Source organism: Alosa pseudoharengus, unplaced genomic scaffold, assembly GCF_046254945.1.
Source record: "Alosa pseudoharengus isolate Yale_2024_CS ecotype anadromous, Long Island Sound unplaced genomic scaffold, YU_APseudo_1.1 YU_APseudo_1.1_scf_4, whole genome shotgun sequence".
Lineage (NCBI taxonomy): Eukaryota > Metazoa > Chordata > Actinopteri > Clupeiformes > Clupeidae > Alosa > Alosa pseudoharengus.
In genome coordinates this window covers 15,849,663-15,867,053 of record NW_027468774.1, presented here as the reverse complement: position 1 = coordinate 15,867,053, position 17,391 = coordinate 15,849,663, and the positions used below count along the sequence as shown (strand labels likewise).

The window sequence follows — 17,391 nt, the reverse complement described above, 5'->3', positions numbered from 1 at the left end:
TCAATCGCGGCCGTTGTAGTTGTCGTCGTCTCGCCCGCTGCCGTCCTCTCCGTCCACTTCGTCCTCGCCTCCGGACACGGCCGGCTGGATTCTGGAGAGGAGCAGCGGGAGGTTGATGGACAGCCCTGACACCTCCTCCTCATCGTCGCTGTCTTTGGGAGGGTAGAAGCGGCGAGCATTTGCCACAAAGTCGTCAGCGGCGTCCAGGTAGATCAAACGGTCCTGTGTGTGTACATGTGTGTGTATATGAGAGAAAGTGTCAAAGAAACACATACAGTAGGTGGATGATACAGCATTAAAGAGTTTTTTTCATTTTTCATTTAATTTCATATTTATTATACAGGAAAGTATTAAAAGTAACAAAGTTTAATGTTTAAAACGGGCCTGATTTCCAGCAGGTTCCTGTTCAGTGCCCTGTCCAAGTAACAGGGACAGGGCACATCACACATAATATTTACATACAACACAAAGCAAACATATAGACTTTTAAAACTGTATTTTAAAAGTGTATATTCAATATAAAACATAATGTATATAAAAATCCATTTCCATGTATTCATGTTTTTTTTTTATTTATTCACAAAGTAATAAGTGGATCCTTCACCCCCTCATTTTCCTCGTATGCTATCCCAAATGATAAATAACTAAACTGTAGTAAGCCATCAACTAAGCCATAACTAAATCATCTTCCTCTATGCTCTGACTAATTCATGGTGGAAGAGGGGTTTTAATCCAACCCCCCCCCCCACCCCCTCTGTTTCTCTCCCTCTCTCTCTCTCTCTCTCTCTCTCTCTGCGGGCCCATATTAATAGCTGCCTGTTTCTATGGTCAGTCCGACAGGCAGCACCTCAGGCTGCATAATCGGCTCCCATCATGCCGAGGGGCGCCTGACTGTCCACTTAGGCTCCAGCACCTCTGCAGCCACTCACGGAGCTTGACAAGCCTGCCATGGCCGCACACACTGTCACTAAGCAGCACTTGGAGTCCAGTGGGACATAAAGGGGGTTGCAGAGTTTGGCCTCTCAGTGGCCGATTCCTAGCGAGTGAGCAGGGTGACTGTGGATGTGGGCTGGACCAGCCCCTGGATCTGACCCTGAGGCTGCTGGTGCCCTGAGGCTCTCAGGAGACCAAGCCTGCGTCATTGGCCAGTTGGCACCATCTTTGGCAGTACTGGTGCCATCCATGGCTTGGCCCGCACCATGCTTTGGTGCCGTGCTCTAGCATAAAGTTCAGGCACGAGCTCTGGTCCCTGCTGATGGCTGCAGTCCCCTGCAGACCCAGACGCCCCTGCAGTCCCCTGCAGTGCAGACCCAGATGGCTCAGCAGCGTGGGATTCATTCAGCACAGTACAGAGCTTCCTTGGGTCTCTGGCACCCCCCATTGGAAGAACACAGAATAGCAAGCAAAGGACCTCAAGTGGCCTCATTTGGGAAAGACTTACATTAATTGACTATTCGCCTTATTTACCCTGCGGCCAGAATGAGGCTAAAGTTAACACTTGCCATTACACCTCAGTCCAGCAGATGGTGGTAATGCACTCCGATTGCAAACTGCCAAAAAAAAGCTCACCGAAAAAGAAGAAGGGCTCACTGGCCTGTTCTTCTTCTTCAGCGAGTTTTTTTTGGGCAGTTTGCAAACGGAGTGCATTACCACAACAATCTGCTGGACTGGAATCTGCAGGTGTAATGGCAAGTGTACCCTTTAGCCTCGTTCTGCCCGCCGGGTGAATAAGGCGAATAGGTTGTATGAGTTATGTAAGAGTATCAGGTATCAGGATTGCATTAGGCTTCAGTCTATGGTGGCCCACAACATACAGATATACATGTATTTCAAAATGGAAACGGTCAAGCCCAATGGAAGCATCTTAGAACTGTGGTTAGCAAATTCTAACTGTGTGACTGGTCTAATGCCCATTTTTTAATTAAGGCAGGTTCTGCTATCTATCTGCAGTGTAATGCATTATCTATGCTGAGACATCTTTGTGTGGGCTGCTGCTGATCAGTAAGATACTGGCTGACTGCTTCGTACCAGAATGAAGAGGTATCTCTCGGGTGGAGGCTCCCTGCTGCTGAAGATGGAGGTCTCAGAGGCGAGGGTCTGCAGTAGAGCACGGGAGCGCGGGGCGTTACGCATACGGTCCAGCGAGGCGCCCGATGACACGGTCAGCAAAGACTCTGCCTCTGCCATGAAACCTGAGCCAATGAGAGACAGGAGAGGCTGTGCATTAAATCACATGCTGGATTATAATGACATACAGTAGCAATCTCTCCTCTATTAACTTTTCAGCACCTTCCCATATTATCCTCTCATTTCATATGAACGCCATTTGGATATTTCAAAACTGCTTTATGGGAAGACATATACTCTCTATGGGAAGAGAAAAAAAGTCACATAAACTATCATTTCCTCTGTCTTGTCATGTCATGTCATGTCACCCTCCTCCCTCTCTTTTCCTCCTCTCTCCATTTCTCTCCTCCTCTCTCCTCTTCTCTCCGCCTCTCTCTTCTCCTCGTCTCTCACCCAGGTTTTCCAGGAGCATCTTCCACTTGTCCCGCACCTCACGTCTGAAATCCCTCACGGCCTCGATGTCTACGCTCAGACGACGGTAGCCCTGCAGGGACAAACATGAGAAAGGGAAGGAGAGGGACTGATGTTAGACTGAAGCCGATACCCATGCTTTGATGCTTCCTCATTATTAAGTATCTCAGCCATATTCTGAATCAAATACACATTGGTTGCCTTTTAAATGACCTTTATTTATTTTTTAGACTTTGCCAGTGGTTTAAATTAGGGCCCTTAATGCATGATGAAGGATCACAGGACTGTAGATATGCACTGAGGCTTATGATGACTTGATAACAGGGCGCCTCCTGGTGGAGCTCTCAGACATGGCACTTGATGATTGCCACTACTACATATAGAGCTCCGCAGGTTTGGTGTTGCTGGTGAGTGTGTGTTTTAATAGAGAGTCTGTAGAGCATCAGTGTTTATTTGTGTCTGCAGCATGTGCTCATCTGTGACAGTCATAACTAAGGACCTGTATTTCGGGCACATTGTACAGCAGCTGTGTGTGTGTGTGTGTGTGTGCGTGTGCGTGTGCGTGTGCGTGTGCGTGTGCGTGTGCGTGTGCGTGTGTGTATGTGTGTGCGTGTGTGTGTGAGTGTGTGTGCGCGTGTGTGTGTGTGTGTGTGTGTGTGAGTGTGTGTGTGTGTGTGTGAGTGTGCGTGCGCGCGTGTGTGTCAGAGTGTGCGTACGTGTGCGTGTGCGTGTGCGTGCGCGTGTGCGTGCGCGTGTGCGTGTGTACCGTTGAGCCTGTTCGTGTCTTTGCCCTCTGCTGCAGCAGGTTGTAAAGCGTTCGATCGTCATCTCTCTCAGAGTGGGAGGGGTCTCCAGGCTCGCTCCACAGGTTGGTCTCCTGGTCCCGCCTCTTCTGCGCTTCACGGTTGAAGTACTCCAGCGTCTCATTCCTTAAACACACACACACACACACACACACAGTTCAGATATTACTACATATCTAGACTGATATGACAGATGATCCAAAAAGTATCATCTAGACATAGCATATACCCATCTAGATACAGCTCTTGCTTATGTGTGTGTGTGTGTGTGCGTGTGCGTGTACATGCGTGTGTGTGTGTATGATTACCCAAGTATGGGTCTCTTCTCTTCCTCCTCCTCCTCATCACAGCAACAGCAGCAGCAAAAACGAGCACAGAACCTCTTAAAGGCCGCACCCATCACTTACACACTAAAACACACGCACACACGCGCGCGCACACACACACATGCGCGCACACACACACACACACACACACACACACACACACACAGACACAGACACAGACACAGACACAGACACAGACACAGACACAGACACAGACACAGACACACACACACACACACACACACACACACACACACACACACACACACACACACACACACACACACACACACACACACACACACACACACACACACACACACACACACACACACACACACACACACACACACACACACAGAGTAAAAAGAAATGACACATCTATGACCATGCATACACAGTACACATACATATTGTAATTCTCTAACACAATCTTAAAACTATCAATAAAGTACAAAGTTCTTTAAATATGATACTCACCGTATGAGTTTATGAATATAGATATATGGATGCTCAACGTATTAGTTTATGAATATAGATATATAGATGCTCACCGTATGAGTTTATGAATATAGATATATAGATGCTACGGTCAGCAGGCCGCGGTGTCTCCACTAGGGCATGGACAGCCTCTCCTCAACGCTGGGCTCAAAAGTGGACCGGCTGGACACGTGTGTTAGATTCCTTTGCCATCAAACAAATCTGAATTTTAGTCATCCATCCAGTAACCAATCCACCAATCCACTCCAGAAAGACACAAAACAGCGGAGAGACCAGGGAAGGTAAACTCACCCACATACAAGAGAACTGAGGTGACTTCACAACACTATCCAGTGAGGTTGGTCCAGATGAGGGTCAGCCGGTTGTCACTCCACTCCTGGACCCGAGGCAGTTAACCCTGAAGATGGTAACCCAGTGCTCAAGAAAATCCTGTGGGGTCCCAGAATCCCTTGATGGCAAGTTCCTCTGAGTTTCAATTCTGAGTTTCCAGTGAAACGTTTGGAGCTGGGGGGAGCGTGTCTCGTCCAGAGCCCTGCTGCGCTCTGCTCCAGAGATGAAAAGATCCCTTACACACACACACACACACATGCTGGCACACTCAAAGGAAGACAGTCATAGTGCTGTCATGTGAACAGACCCCCCTAAAGCCACAGTCGTCTTAAAAACAGCCCTACTGTCTACACACAGAGTACAAACAACACACACACGCATACTATTAACATGGTTTGAGTCCTGTCTAGTGCAATAATCCTGTAAACTAAACAAATGGTAAGTGGACTGCCTTAAGGTGCTTTTATACTCAAAGCATTATACTCCCCCAGGGAGCTGACCATAGTTTCATTCGGCAGTGGACATTTAATGGTCTGGAGGAGCCGGATTTTATTTGTGGATGTCTGCTGTACCTCCTGACCCACCGCTGAAGTCACTGAACTGTGTGCTTCCCTCATGGCCTCCAATTGGCTCGGGGGCAGCAGGGAGTCCCGTGTCCCACTGTGAAGGCTCTTGTGTTGCTCAGCTGATGAGACCAGAGTGGCCTGGCTTCAGCCCCTGGCCTGGATGTGTGCAGTCAGCAAAAGAGTACATCTAGAGGGGTGCATGGAAGGGTACTGGCTAGTCCAGGGGGGGATTCCAAGTACGTGGTTTAGTAATAAACATGGGTAACTTAACTCAGAGTAAGTGGTAAACCTCCTACAAAACCTCCTATGGCATTGTTTTCTGAGGAGAATAAAGCCATATAGCTCTTCTATTAGGAGGTTTACCCCTTACTCTGAGTTAACTTCCCCAGGTTTGTCACTAAATCACACTTGGAATACCCCCCCCCCCCCCAGCTGCTTGATCCAGTGTTCTCTAGAGATCAGTGATTACTCCAGAAGTTATCTAGATGAGCTAGTAGCCTTGCTTTGCAGTAAAGCCAGAGACTTCCTAATGAGGAGACACAGCACTTCCTCCATAGAAATGCATGGGGTTAGTTTGTAATGCCAATATGGCAGTTGTCTACACATATCCCGCCCCTTCCGTGGCAAAAACATTGACATGTGAATACATTGTGCCAATCGTTGTGTGTTGTGAATACATCGTGCCCATCATGTGTTGTGATCTTGCCGCTAGAGCAAGGTTGGTGTTGCACAGGCGCATTTCTGCTGAAATAGATGCTTGAGAAGTGCTCAAAAAGCGTTGCAATATGGCTGCAGAGTAGAGGGACTTGACTGAAAGGACTTTGGTAAAGCCCTCTAGTTCTGACAAACACATGGATGATGGAACAGCAACACCTAATACCTTATTAAGACAGACACTGGCAAAAACATTTAGTGTTTAGAGGTCTCGTCTGAATGCATTCAATGCACCCTAAACATTAAGTCTGGATGCGAGAGCAGTGTGTTTCCTTGTCCCATCATATGTTAAGGGGAGGAGTCTGACATGAACACACATGCATAATAATGAGCGTATGTGAAAGTGGTGGACATCTAGGTGCTTAGAAAAAGTGTGAGAAGGAAGGGAGACAAGGGTGTAACGAGTCATGTGAGAGAGGTGTAGATCACAAGACAGACAGACAGACAGACAGACAGAGAGACAGACACACGAGGAGGCAAACGTGTGGCAAAACCGTTCAAGAGGTGGTGTATTACATAACCATGAAGTCCATCTACAGCACCATTCCACCCCACAGAGACAAGAGTCAATCTTCATGTTTAATTTTATTAAGGATTTGAATTTCAGGTTTTAATTTACTTTTCTTTAAAATGATAGATGTCAAGGTTATAAGACTGATGGAAATGGCCATCAAGCACTTTCCCTGAAGAGTAATATAATCATAAAAAATTAAATACACTATGGTATTCAGTCTTTTACAAAGAAATAGGCTTAGCCAAAGAAACAAAACATTTTTTAAATCCTAAAATGGAACAAATGAAAAATCTGTGCTGCAACTACATTGATATTTTTCAGTTCCAAAACATGGTCTACACAGTGAGGAAGGCACAACAAAACATTCCCTGCAAAATAACAGAACATTACAGCCCCCCCACCCCACCCCACCCCACTCGAATGCCCCTAAAAACAGAGAAAAGAAATTAAAACACATTCTGCTGCTGGTGAAGCCCAGTCTTCTCTCTGAACTCTGTGCTCCACAGGTTCACATGCCCGATTGCCCGTCTCTGCAATAACATCTTCATGATGACAAGTGATGTGACCAATCAGACTGCGCCAGGTCCACAGACTAACTGATAGCAACCCCATCATCCCTCCACGCAGCAAATAAGAACAAACGTCATATTCTCACTGTTGTCTGTCTTGGGTGAGGCGAACCACATCCACTTTCACTTGGCCGCTACAGGTAAAGAGTGCAGCAGGGGAGGCTTGAAACGCTTGTTACACTTGTGACTTGTAATGTTTATGTGACCACTGTTGTGCCTGTTAGGGCTGGTCAGTCGGATTTTCCAGATTAGAGAGAAAGAAACAAGTGCATCGTCTGGTTACAGTTGCCCGTGATGCAGCCACAGCAGTTTGTCAGTTGCTAGTTAGGGATTTTTGACAGAACAAGCATTGCTTAGTGAACAAAAACGTTAACACATTTCTTGTTAGCTCCTGACATGTATGCTGTAGACATTAGTCAATTGCAGACAGGCTCCGGGTCTTTCTTGCAGCACGGAGTTGGCTATATGCCCCACAGTCCTATTTAGTCAACCCTACGCCATGGAACAAGTACTTAACTAACGTGACCAACGTGTATATGTGTGTGCATATGTGTGGATTCATTAATGCTTACGTAAGGCAGTCTCACTGTCTGAGGAGTGGACAGGCATTACCCCAAAGGCTCGGTAGAGAGGTGCTATTCCTGTTCAACACAGTGAAGTGAGGAGAGGGTGTGTAAGCATCACATGTGCGTCATGTGCGTCATGTGGACTTCAGAGGAACGTGCGAGGCTGATGAGCAAATTGACCTCTCAATGAGCGGTCAGGCATACGGATCACGTGATGGCAACAGCCAGAAAGGGGCAAAGGAAGAAACTAAATAAAAAGACAGACAGGTATAGCTTAAACAAAGGACAGATAAAGGCAGCCAAGGCTTCAGGAGCCCATGTATAATCAGCTGCCTTGTGGCCTTGAAAGGGTGCTAGTTCACATCCTTGCCAGCAGCATGGCGAAGCAGTCTCGAGTCTGTTAGTGACTAGACTGAGTTCCATGCTGCTTGAAGGGGGCGCTCTCAGTGGTCCAACTTGGTTAACAGACCACCTTCCTGACGCTCTAAGGCAGAGAGGCATCTCGAGAGAGAATGGGGGAAGCAGGAAAAGAGAGAGGGAGAATAGAGAATGTGGGAAAGGAAAAATGAAAGGAAGAGTGATCCCAGAGATAACGTTCATCTTTCCCATGACTGACTGCCATGCTGGGTGTGTTCAGAGGGGTCATTCTGGTTTTGGAACCAATCGTCCAACTTTTAGGTCCAGTCAAAGTATGTACTGAGTGTCCTGTGAGTTTAGGGTTCTCTTCTTCGGTCCATATTAGTTCAGTTCACATGAGAGTTCCCACTTTGAACACGAGTCCCCGAAAACCACCCTGTGCTGAGCTCCCACTGGGTGTTCCCAGAGGGTGCAGTATCTCCTCCCGGGCCTGCGGAGGAGCCGTGCAGCCTGGCCTCCAGCTCAGCGTCACCGGTAGTTGCCGCGCAGCTCGGTGATGCGCTGGCGCAGGTGGGCCATGAACTCAAACATCGTGGCGGCCAGAGATTGGTGGATGAGGTACCGCGGCAGACGACCCTGAGGTAAAACAAAAAGTTTACCTCACCACAAAACACACCATCACACTCACTTACATGTACAAATTGACCCATTAGAATTATAAGGTTCTATCCACGTTCTGAGTAATTGAGCTTCAAAACTTTTTTTAGAATTCCATAGTTATACTGATAAGCGGAACAAACCTCTTTAGATATAATGTCCAAAAAATGCATTCAACTACAAGAAAAACCTCACCTCACCTTCTCGTCACAGAATAAGAATATGTCAATAGCTCAATTTTGACAAAAATGTCAGATAGAACCTTATAATTCTAAGGTATGAGCTACACCAGGCGCTGAATCGTTCCGTTCGAGACGCGTAAAATTCATTTTAAATGAATGGTCTATTTTTTTCGAATGTACGCGCCGCTATAGAGATGAGAGTCTGTGGCTCCAATTGGCACGATGCGCGCAGCACCCCCAACAAAGACAGATCTCAGATCAGACAGATCAAAGACAGATCTCAGATCAGACAGATCAAATACAGATCTCAGATCAAAGACAGATCTCAATCAGCTTGGTCGCTGCAGCTTCAACATGTTAAATCTTAGTCGGAGCTGTCAGGAAAAGGGTTAATCTGATTGGCTGTTAAGCTTGCCTACTTGTTGATATTTATTTCCTCCTCAGTCTCTTGCTTTCTTCCACAAAAAAAAAAAACCAGTACAGACTATGTCAGTGACATTTACTTCATATTTTTGACCAGAAGTAGATTGCGTCTTTGGTCAGCAAGAGTATGAAAATGTTACTACTACTGCTCTGTTTACGCCACACACACACAAAAGTTGACCTCACCTTCAGATCAGTGTTTAAGATCCAGATAAAAGTACACACTGAAGGATTGCTGGTGGACTTCAGAACCACAAATCCACCTGGACCGTTCTCTCCCCTGAAAAGAGACCCGACAGCTTGAAGAAGCAGCAATGGAACAAAAAAGAAAGAAATGCAATGACCTGACCTGACCCCGCGTTATCCAGCGGACCCAGAAGAGCTCAGAGATCTACTGACCTGACAAAGCGACTATGTGGAGGTTTCACTTCGTGGGTGGTTGCCATGCCGGCAGAGATGTAGCAGTCTCTCTTGCGCTCCACCCGACGGACGTTTACAAAGTCCCTGAGAGATAGACAAAGACAAATCACTATGTTGTCCAACTACATCCTGTGTATTCTTCTGCCTTTATATAGCCTGCCTGAGCACAGGTGTGTGATATGAAGTGTTACCTGGGTGAAACTACGCCCCCTGCTGCTCCAGCAGAGACATCATACGAGATCAGAGTATTATCATCTACTCTCTGTAATATCTGGAGGAGGGGGGGTGGGGGGGAGAGAGTGAGAGAATTAAATGAATTCACAGTGGAAAAAAAATGACCATACTTCTTGGTGAAGGGGCACTCTGCTGCCGTAGAAGCACAATTTATCTTGAAATGTGAGGATCTGAGGGACTAAAACAAATTTGTGTCTGTGATACACACACACACGCACTTATGTATTCTTTGTATTTGTTTTTTCTTTTACGGTCTTATGTTATTATGTGTTATGTTGTATGTAACAATAGCTATGGCAACACTGTTCCCATACAGTCATGCTAATACAGCAACTTGAATTTAAATTTAGAGATAGAGATAGAGATAGATAGAGATAGAGATAGATAGATAGAGAAAACAATTCCATGAGCAAGTTAAACATCTTTTAACTGACCTTTCAAACACAAAGCATGTCCAACATTAATTTAAGTGTGTCTGTATGTGTGTGTCTCTGTGTGTGTGTGTGTGTGTGTGTGTAGGTGCTGATAAGGCCTGTGTAGAACTCACCTGACAGGCTGATATTGTCTTGTTCCACTGTACCATTTTCTCTGGTTGTAGAATCACCTCCTGATATACCAGTTCTGCAGAACACTGCATAAAGGCCTATGATCACACACACACACACGCGCACACGCACGAACACACACACGCGCACACGCACGAACACACACACTCTCTGAGTTGAGCAACATTTTTCAACAATACCCATAACCCTGTTTAGACTGCGAAGAACACACCACCCCCTACATGACCAGTACCCTGCTAAAGATCGGTCACCCTGCCAGCCCCCTCCCCCTACCTACCAAATCAGGCAGATGCTCCTCAAACTTGAGGAAAAACATGAGGCTATGAAAGTTTCACTAATACAGTGACGTCACTGGGCTCTTCCGTTAGGAGGTTTACCCCTTACTCTGAGTTAACCTATCTGGGTTAGTCACTAAACACATACATGGAATATCACTAGTTGGGCTCAATGAAGACAACCAGTCATTTTTGTTTGTGCTGGACTGCTGTACCTTGAGGATGAAGGTTTTTCCATGGTAGGGGATCTCCAGGGTGTACACGGAGTCCCCGATATCCTACAGCAGGAAGGAAAACAGGAAGGTGTTCAATACGGAATAGACAAAGATCCACTCTCTCTCTTCACCTCTCAATCACAAACACACATAAACACTCACATTGTTTTTCTCAAACTTCCAGTTCTCCTCCTGAGAGAGTATCTGTTCCACCACAGTCATGGCCTCCCTCCCCTGCCTCACAAACTCCTTCTCCTGACACACACACACAGGAAAAACGTCGTTTTGAGAGACTTGTACAGTTAGGCAGTTTTCCCCAGAACTGGACTCCATCTAGGAGTGGCCACTGGCACAGGTACAGTACCTGTGTGGTCACAGCCTTCCTTCCCACACCGTCTTCATCCATCTCCTCGTCAGAGCCTGTGTCTCACACACACACACACACACGCACACACGCACACACGCACACACGCACACACACACACACGCACACACAGACTTAATTCATATGTCAATGGCTCATTTCATTAAATCATATGCTTGTGTTGTGCATCATGTAGTCAGCAGAGGAAGCAATGAGTGAGAGACATGAGTGAGGCGGAGAGGCGGTGTTACCTGCCAGAGACTCAGGTGGGGAGTAGAACTGTCCATCAGACACCGCTCTGGGGTAGATCATAGGGGCTCGCTCACAGGCAGCCTGCACTGTAGCCAGATACGCTGAGGAGGGCAGAGAGAAAGAGATTCAACATCACATCATTTGAACTAAAGTTAAGTGACCGGCATTTAGCATACGTCTTTATCCAAAGTGACAGACTCGCAATGGCGTGTTCGGGAGTGTTTTCAAACTCCTAATAATCGCGGTTGAGGAAGCTGAAGCAGCAGCAGTGGAAAACACACTTTACAGATGAACAGGCAAGTTGGAACATGAAATGCTCACGTTTTCACACAGTACAACTATGTCACTGTCGAATAGAGGACACCAACAAAGTAACATATAACTTTCCGTTAAGCGCATACAGTTGGTGTATGCCCCTGTCCCCCCATCCCCCCCCCCCCCCACACACAGACTCCACCTCCACGCTCACACCTTCACTCACCCCGCTCATCCTCAGCCTCCTGTGTGAGGACTTTGAAGTCCAGAAACCAGGTCTCCAGCCAGGCCACCACGAATGAGGCGATGGGCAGCACGTAGCCAAAGGCATTCTTGTTGAACAGCTGTGGAAAGACAAGGCACAGAGCCTCAGATCACATACATACTAAACCCTGTACAGCTCAACCTCATACCACATCCGTACTAAACCCTGTACAGCCCAACCTCATACCACATCCGTACTAAACCCTGTACAGCCCAACCTCATATCACATCCGTACTAAACACTGTACAGCCCAACCTCATATCACATCCGTACTAAACCCTGTACAGCCCAACCTCATATCACATCATCACAACAGTTGATCTAATCTTACAGGAAGGCTACAGCGGACACATAACTAACGCATTCTGTTTGTGAAGCGTCTGCTGCAACAATGAGCTTCCACTATGTGCAATGGAACTGGCTACACCAGACGTGACAGTGGTGCTTTTGACGTTTGAAAAAATTCGACCAGTCTTCTAAATCTATTTTTACACTCCGAGAACGGAGTGCTTCAGTTGCGGCCCTGGACTAGCCCAGGCCTTAGTCTTCAAGTCAATGGCTGTAACGCACAAATACCTGTAAGCTGCTTGGTGTAAATAGCATACTAGAGTGTGTGTGTGTGTGTGTGTAAGATAACTGATCGTCTAGACACTACAATTCCAGTTCCAACAGAAGACATGGGATAGTCACCTCAGTTATCTAAATCAAACTAAACCTAAATGAGATTCACATCACCATGAAAAACAACATCATCTCTATAGTTTTTAACACATACACTGGGCCTCTCTGGGGAAAGCGTTTGGTGTGAAGGTCTCCATGTGACACTAAGCAATGCTCATCATTGGCTCATTTGGAGGCACTGTCAATGTTGTGGTCAATAATGTGTGGGTGTGTGTGAAGAGATACTCACAAATGCATCACATTAAAGTCTTATGGATGAAGCACATTTTAACATTCAAACACATGGTCACTTTGCCTGACTGTGTGTGTGCATATCTTACACCGAAAAATGTAAAAACGGGGCGTGCCACAACGAAATGAGCCTAGTGTCGCGGAAATCCATCTTGAGATATAGTGATTGTTGTATAATGAAAGTTGACGTTTTTCTTCCTCGTTCAGACGCTTGCTGTACGTGAGAACAGGGAAGTTTCCGTTTTACTGCCTGCGCGAATGGAGCATTTAGAAGCTGCGCTGTGTAGTTCGGATCTTTCGGATTAAACAATAGAGATTCTGAATGTGGCAGCCGGTTCAGCCAATATCTCTAGGTTGGCTAAATGGCATTGAACAAATGACCCCTTGTCTTAAAACCTAAGGTCTGTGGATTATGAATATCCAATAAACTATTTATTTTTTTCGCGACACTGGACTCATTTCTTTATGGCATGCCCCAACTGATAGCATGAGCGCTGGAGCACACACACACACACACACACACACACACACACACACACACACACACACACACACACACACACCACTTCCCTTTTGAGAAGCAAATCTCAAACTCAAGGTCAACCTTCGGTTATCTTTTCGAAGGCAAACACCTACTCGTAACAGAGACTGTAAAGATGTCTGGACAACCAAGTTTCACTTCATATTCTGAGAGTGACATATCCCAAACTCTCTCACATTTTTTCTTCTACACCATCTTCTTCAGTGAAGACACTCTCTCACACACAAACACCCCACACACAAGAGGAAATATTCATACACTCACATCTGAAAGGATGACTTTGGTGACAAGAAAGGCACTGGTCACTAGGGTGGTGATCTGTAATGAGAGACCAAACAAGCTAAATCAGCACAGGAAGTTCAGCGACCACACTGGAAAAAACAGTGTGCTGTTTCAGTCAGTACGTAGTCTCATCATGTGACAACTTGAAGCTTATTTGTGTCAGCATCTATAGTGTCTGAGCACATGTGTGTGTATGTGTGTATGTATGCGTGTGCGTGCGTGCGTGTGTGTGTGCACTTGAGCTATATCTTACCGCAATGACCCACCAATGCTTTAGCCGACAAGCTGCATACCCCAGTTGCAAACACAAAAACCTGAAAAGGGCAAGGAGCTGTAAAAGACAAAGGGTAGAGGTGGCCAGAGAGGAGGGCGAGAGATAGAGAGAGAGATAGAGAGAGAAGAGTGGAGATAGAAAGACTAAATCAATATTCAATACAAAATAAATACAGAATTCTGTCACTAAAACACACTCACAAAATGTAAAAATAAATCTAATATTTACATGTACACACTGATGCTTTTATCCAAAGTGACAACATTCAAGTATATAGAGTAATAATGTTTATAGACTAATAAAGTATTGTCATGCATTACACTAGTCGTGTAGACTCCTATGGCTCAGGGCATACACTCTAAACCACATAACCGACTGGCCTGATCACAAACATGTCATGACAGCTTGAGCACATCTGACCCAGTTTCAATAGCACTTGACCATTCTCTACCAACATAATCATCCAGAAAAACAAAGTTTCCTTGTTCTCCTTCATTGGGGAATATCTAACTTCTGTGTACATTTCCCTGTAAATGGTCATGTGATTTATGCCACCTGGACACTCCCCTGCTGCCACTACTAGCAAGGGATGACACGGAGAATGCCACAGAGATGACCGTCACTGGGGGTCATTTCTTAATCACCCCTTTTGGCAGGGAAGTTCAACGGCTGCCTTGATCAAATGCTCCACTGTACTTACAAAGATGTCAAAGAACGAGGACTTGAAGTTGTACTGGATGACCTCATTCTGGAGACTGTCCCAAATGTTCTTAGCGATCTGATCAAGAGAAAAGGTAACCAGTTAACTCAGCACAGAACTGAGAAGGGGGGGAGGGGGTGTACATGAGCGCATTTCCTCTCATGTCAGGCTCTGCAGCACACCATATGTTTACACAGGACAGGAGGAATCAATCAAAATAGCAGAAATGTATGACTCCATAGTCCTGTTGCTATGCAGGAACTGTACAATTCCCCCTGTCTTTGTAAGCAGAGGATTCACCCCATGAATGATTACTGGAAGACACACACATTAACTGGCTTGTTGAGCTTAGTTATTTTTATATTTGAGCCACTGGCTATATAGATGGTGAGAAAGGGAAACGGAAATAGACGCAAAAAATGAGAAATGAGATGGTGTAAGACAACACTAATAAAACACATGTGTTAAAAACAACATAACCACAACTGTTTTTTAACACATCTCTGTGTCCAGATAGGGACAACACAGTTTGTGTTGTTTCCTTTTTTTATTTGTTACACAATATGTGTTGAAAATAACACAAAAAAGCAAACAAGTGTGAATGGATAGGCCAATTACCAAAGTAGCACCCTGACCCTAGCTACCCTGACACTCCATCTACTGTAAATGTCAGTCAAACTTTCCAAACAAAGGTGAACAGATCCACTAGACAAGTTTGTGTCTACAGCACACTGCATATCCAAATGCAATTCAATGAGTGCTTTATAGTATATACTAGATTGAAAGCATGTAGCCTAGTGACTTTATGAAGTGACATGGTGGCTCTCCATAACCCAAATGAAAGTACAAATCAATACCGACACAACCAAACTTTTCTGGAACATAAACATCATCAATCACGCCCAGACGATACATGCACTTACATTCAACTCGATGATCCAAAGTAGGGAGATGAAGAGGAGGTCGAAAGTGACGAAGAGGCAGAAGGTGCGGCGCACGTCCGAGATGGCCTTCCGGGTGGGTAGGTAGTATGGAGACGGCAGGGACAGAGAGGCCTGCGAGTAGGACGCATTCAGGGAGGCAATGGCAGGCAGGCTCCCCACAAAGTCACCGTTGTCCACTCCACCCGGCATGGCCTCTGACAAGGGGAACGCACCAAGTGGTAGGGCAGGGAAATGGGGAAGCACTAAAGACAGAACAGTAGAGGAATTGTGGAAGTAGTTCCAAACACTGGTTTCAGAATAAAAGACTTGACAAGTGTGACTTTCAGAGAACATTACTGGGGACACATAATTCTACCTGTTAATGGTACGGAATGATCAAAAGCATCATACCTTCAGTGCAAACTGTGATGCATGTTTTGGCAAAATAGACTAATGTTATGAAAATGTGTGCTAATGCAGCAGTCACAGAAATGCACTTGGGAACAATCCACTTAGCTTGCATTTCCAAACTTGTTATGAACCAATTCTCTCTTAAAAGTACAACTTTCAACAAACCATGACAAATTGCCAGCATGAACAAACACAATAAGTGTGGACTTTGAACAAAGCCATGGATATGGCGAAAGACGCTGTAAACTGTCTCGATACAAACCCCTAACTTATATCATTAGGAACATTTGTCTATCCATCAAGCTATGTCAAGAGTATCTATTGTGTACCGTTACTCACTATCAGCAGGGGACCCCATGACATAAACAAACACCTTTAATTATACAACAAATCAAGACGGTTCTACAGACAGACGAACAGATAATTAAATCAGCGTGAACTTACCAGTGTTTATCTCAGGTTTATTAAAAGTTTGCTTGTATTCGGACCGCTGCTAATGAACTAGCAAATTGCCATTGATACAGCACGTAGATAGCAGCCAGCTTCCTAAAGTAACGCAAACAAACGCCCATGTGTACCCATGGTACACGTTGAAATGAGTCTTCTGAAATAGATGATGGCATTTTTCACATACCGATTCTTCCTGCCTAGACTCCTGGCAAACTAGCATTTGATATATCGCTGACTGAGTGAACAACACATAGCTAACGTTAAACTTAGGTTCATGCAAATGCTAGCAGGCTAAATATCGTTTCGTTTTTTCCTCCCGTTGCCACTCGCCAAACACGCCATGTCTTTGATCACGACCTCTATGTTAACAACAAATCACTACAGACACCAATGACCTTATCTGCAAACCCGCGGCTAACTATTTTCCAAACTCACCTGATTACTTGCAAAGCATCGCGGATCAGCTGCTTGGTTTCTTCCGGGAATGCCGCGTTTAGCCGGATATGGGTTACTGTGTCACTTCCTCAAGAGCAAAAGTTGTATTTTGGGATGACACTGAAGATTGAAGATGAATTTAAATAGCCTAATTGCAACTTATTTACTTCATGAAAGTTTAACTACTGTTAAAATAGTATGGCATATATTGTAGTATAGTATAGCATTATACTCTGACCTCGGTTATACACTGAGCTGTCCAGACTGAATTTGATTTTGCTGGAAGAACATGATGAAGGTATTGGGATTTCAATTCAAAGTTTTGCCCCTGCCTATTAGGCCTATTATTGTATAGGAGAAGTGAGTATGAAGGTGAAGGTTGTGTAAGACCTTGTTTTGCGCCTCATACTGTGGCTTGGGGAGAGCTCAAACCTGAACTGAGCCTGCACATTTGAAATGAATGAATGAAAACAGAAACCATTTGGGATATCACAAAGAGACCAGAGACTGAGGACTGGTTTATAAAACACAATGAACTTGTGACATCTCTTCCAATGTGAGTAACTGCACA

The 17,391-nt window shown here is 45.4% G+C and overlaps 2 protein-coding genes across 4 annotated transcripts; both read right to left on the bottom strand.

The window, feature by feature from the left end:
• Positions 1–3,741, bottom strand: LOC143102814 (melanoregulin). The gene is made up of 5 exons (XM_076266627.1): positions 3,650–3,741; positions 3,305–3,467; positions 2,521–2,611; positions 2,029–2,192; positions 1–222 (listed from the first exon to the last, which is right to left on the bottom strand). Exons 1-5 carry the CDS (start codon positions 3,739–3,741, stop codon positions 1–3), a joined length of 732 nt encoding a protein of 243 aa, XP_076122742.1.
• Positions 3,742–6,344: 2,603 nt separating this feature from the next.
• On the bottom strand, positions 6,345–16,883 carry stard3 (StAR related lipid transfer domain containing 3). 3 transcript variants are annotated; one of them, XM_076265002.1, is made up of 16 exons: positions 16,821–16,854; positions 16,380–16,481; positions 15,525–15,787; positions 14,602–14,679; positions 13,881–13,958; positions 13,610–13,663; positions 11,854–11,971; positions 11,372–11,473; positions 11,121–11,176; positions 10,919–11,011; positions 10,757–10,819; positions 10,248–10,343; positions 9,658–9,737; positions 9,446–9,550; positions 9,233–9,326; positions 6,345–8,420 (listed from the first exon to the last, which is right to left on the bottom strand). In XM_076265002.1, exons 3-16 carry the CDS (start codon positions 15,732–15,734, stop codon positions 8,313–8,315), a joined length of 1,335 nt encoding a protein of 444 aa, XP_076121117.1. In that variant the 5' UTR covers positions 15,735–15,787; positions 16,380–16,481; positions 16,821–16,854; the 3' UTR covers positions 6,345–8,312. The 3 variants fall into 3 exon arrangements, with proteins under 3 accessions (XP_076121117.1, XP_076121115.1, XP_076121116.1); XM_076265000.1 differs by having other exon boundaries at positions 16,380–16,539; positions 16,821–16,835; XM_076265001.1 differs by lacking the exon at positions 16,380–16,481 and having other exon boundaries at positions 16,821–16,883.
• Between the last annotated feature and the right edge of the window lie 508 nt (positions 16,884–17,391).

Excerpts from the sequence above, each read along its gene's own strand:
- LOC143102814 (XM_076266627.1), bottom strand. The coding sequence starts at position 3,741 with ATGGGTGCGGCCTTTAAGAGGTTCTGTGCTCGTTTTTGCTGCTGCTGT. Across the intron at positions 2,612-3,304 it reads AGACACGAACAGGCTCAACG|GGCTACCGTCGTCTGAGCGT; the intron begins GTACACACGCAC and ends TTGTCCCTGCAG. Across the intron at positions 2,193-2,520 it reads GATGCTCCTGGAAAACCTGG|GTTTCATGGCAGAGGCAGAG; the intron begins GTGAGAGACGAG and ends TCATTGGCTCAG.
- stard3 (XM_076265001.1), bottom strand. The coding sequence starts at position 15,734 with ATGCCGGGTGGAGTGGACAACGGTGACTTTGTGGGGAGCCTGCCTGCC. Across the intron at positions 11,972-13,609 it reads CCAAAGTCATCCTTTCAGAT|CTGTTCAACAAGAATGCCTT; the intron begins GTGAGTGTATGA and ends GTCTTTCCACAG. Across the intron at positions 10,820-10,918 it reads GGAAGTTTGAGAAAAACAAT|GATATCGGGGACTCCGTGTA; the intron begins GTGAGTGTTTAT and ends TTCCTGCTGTAG.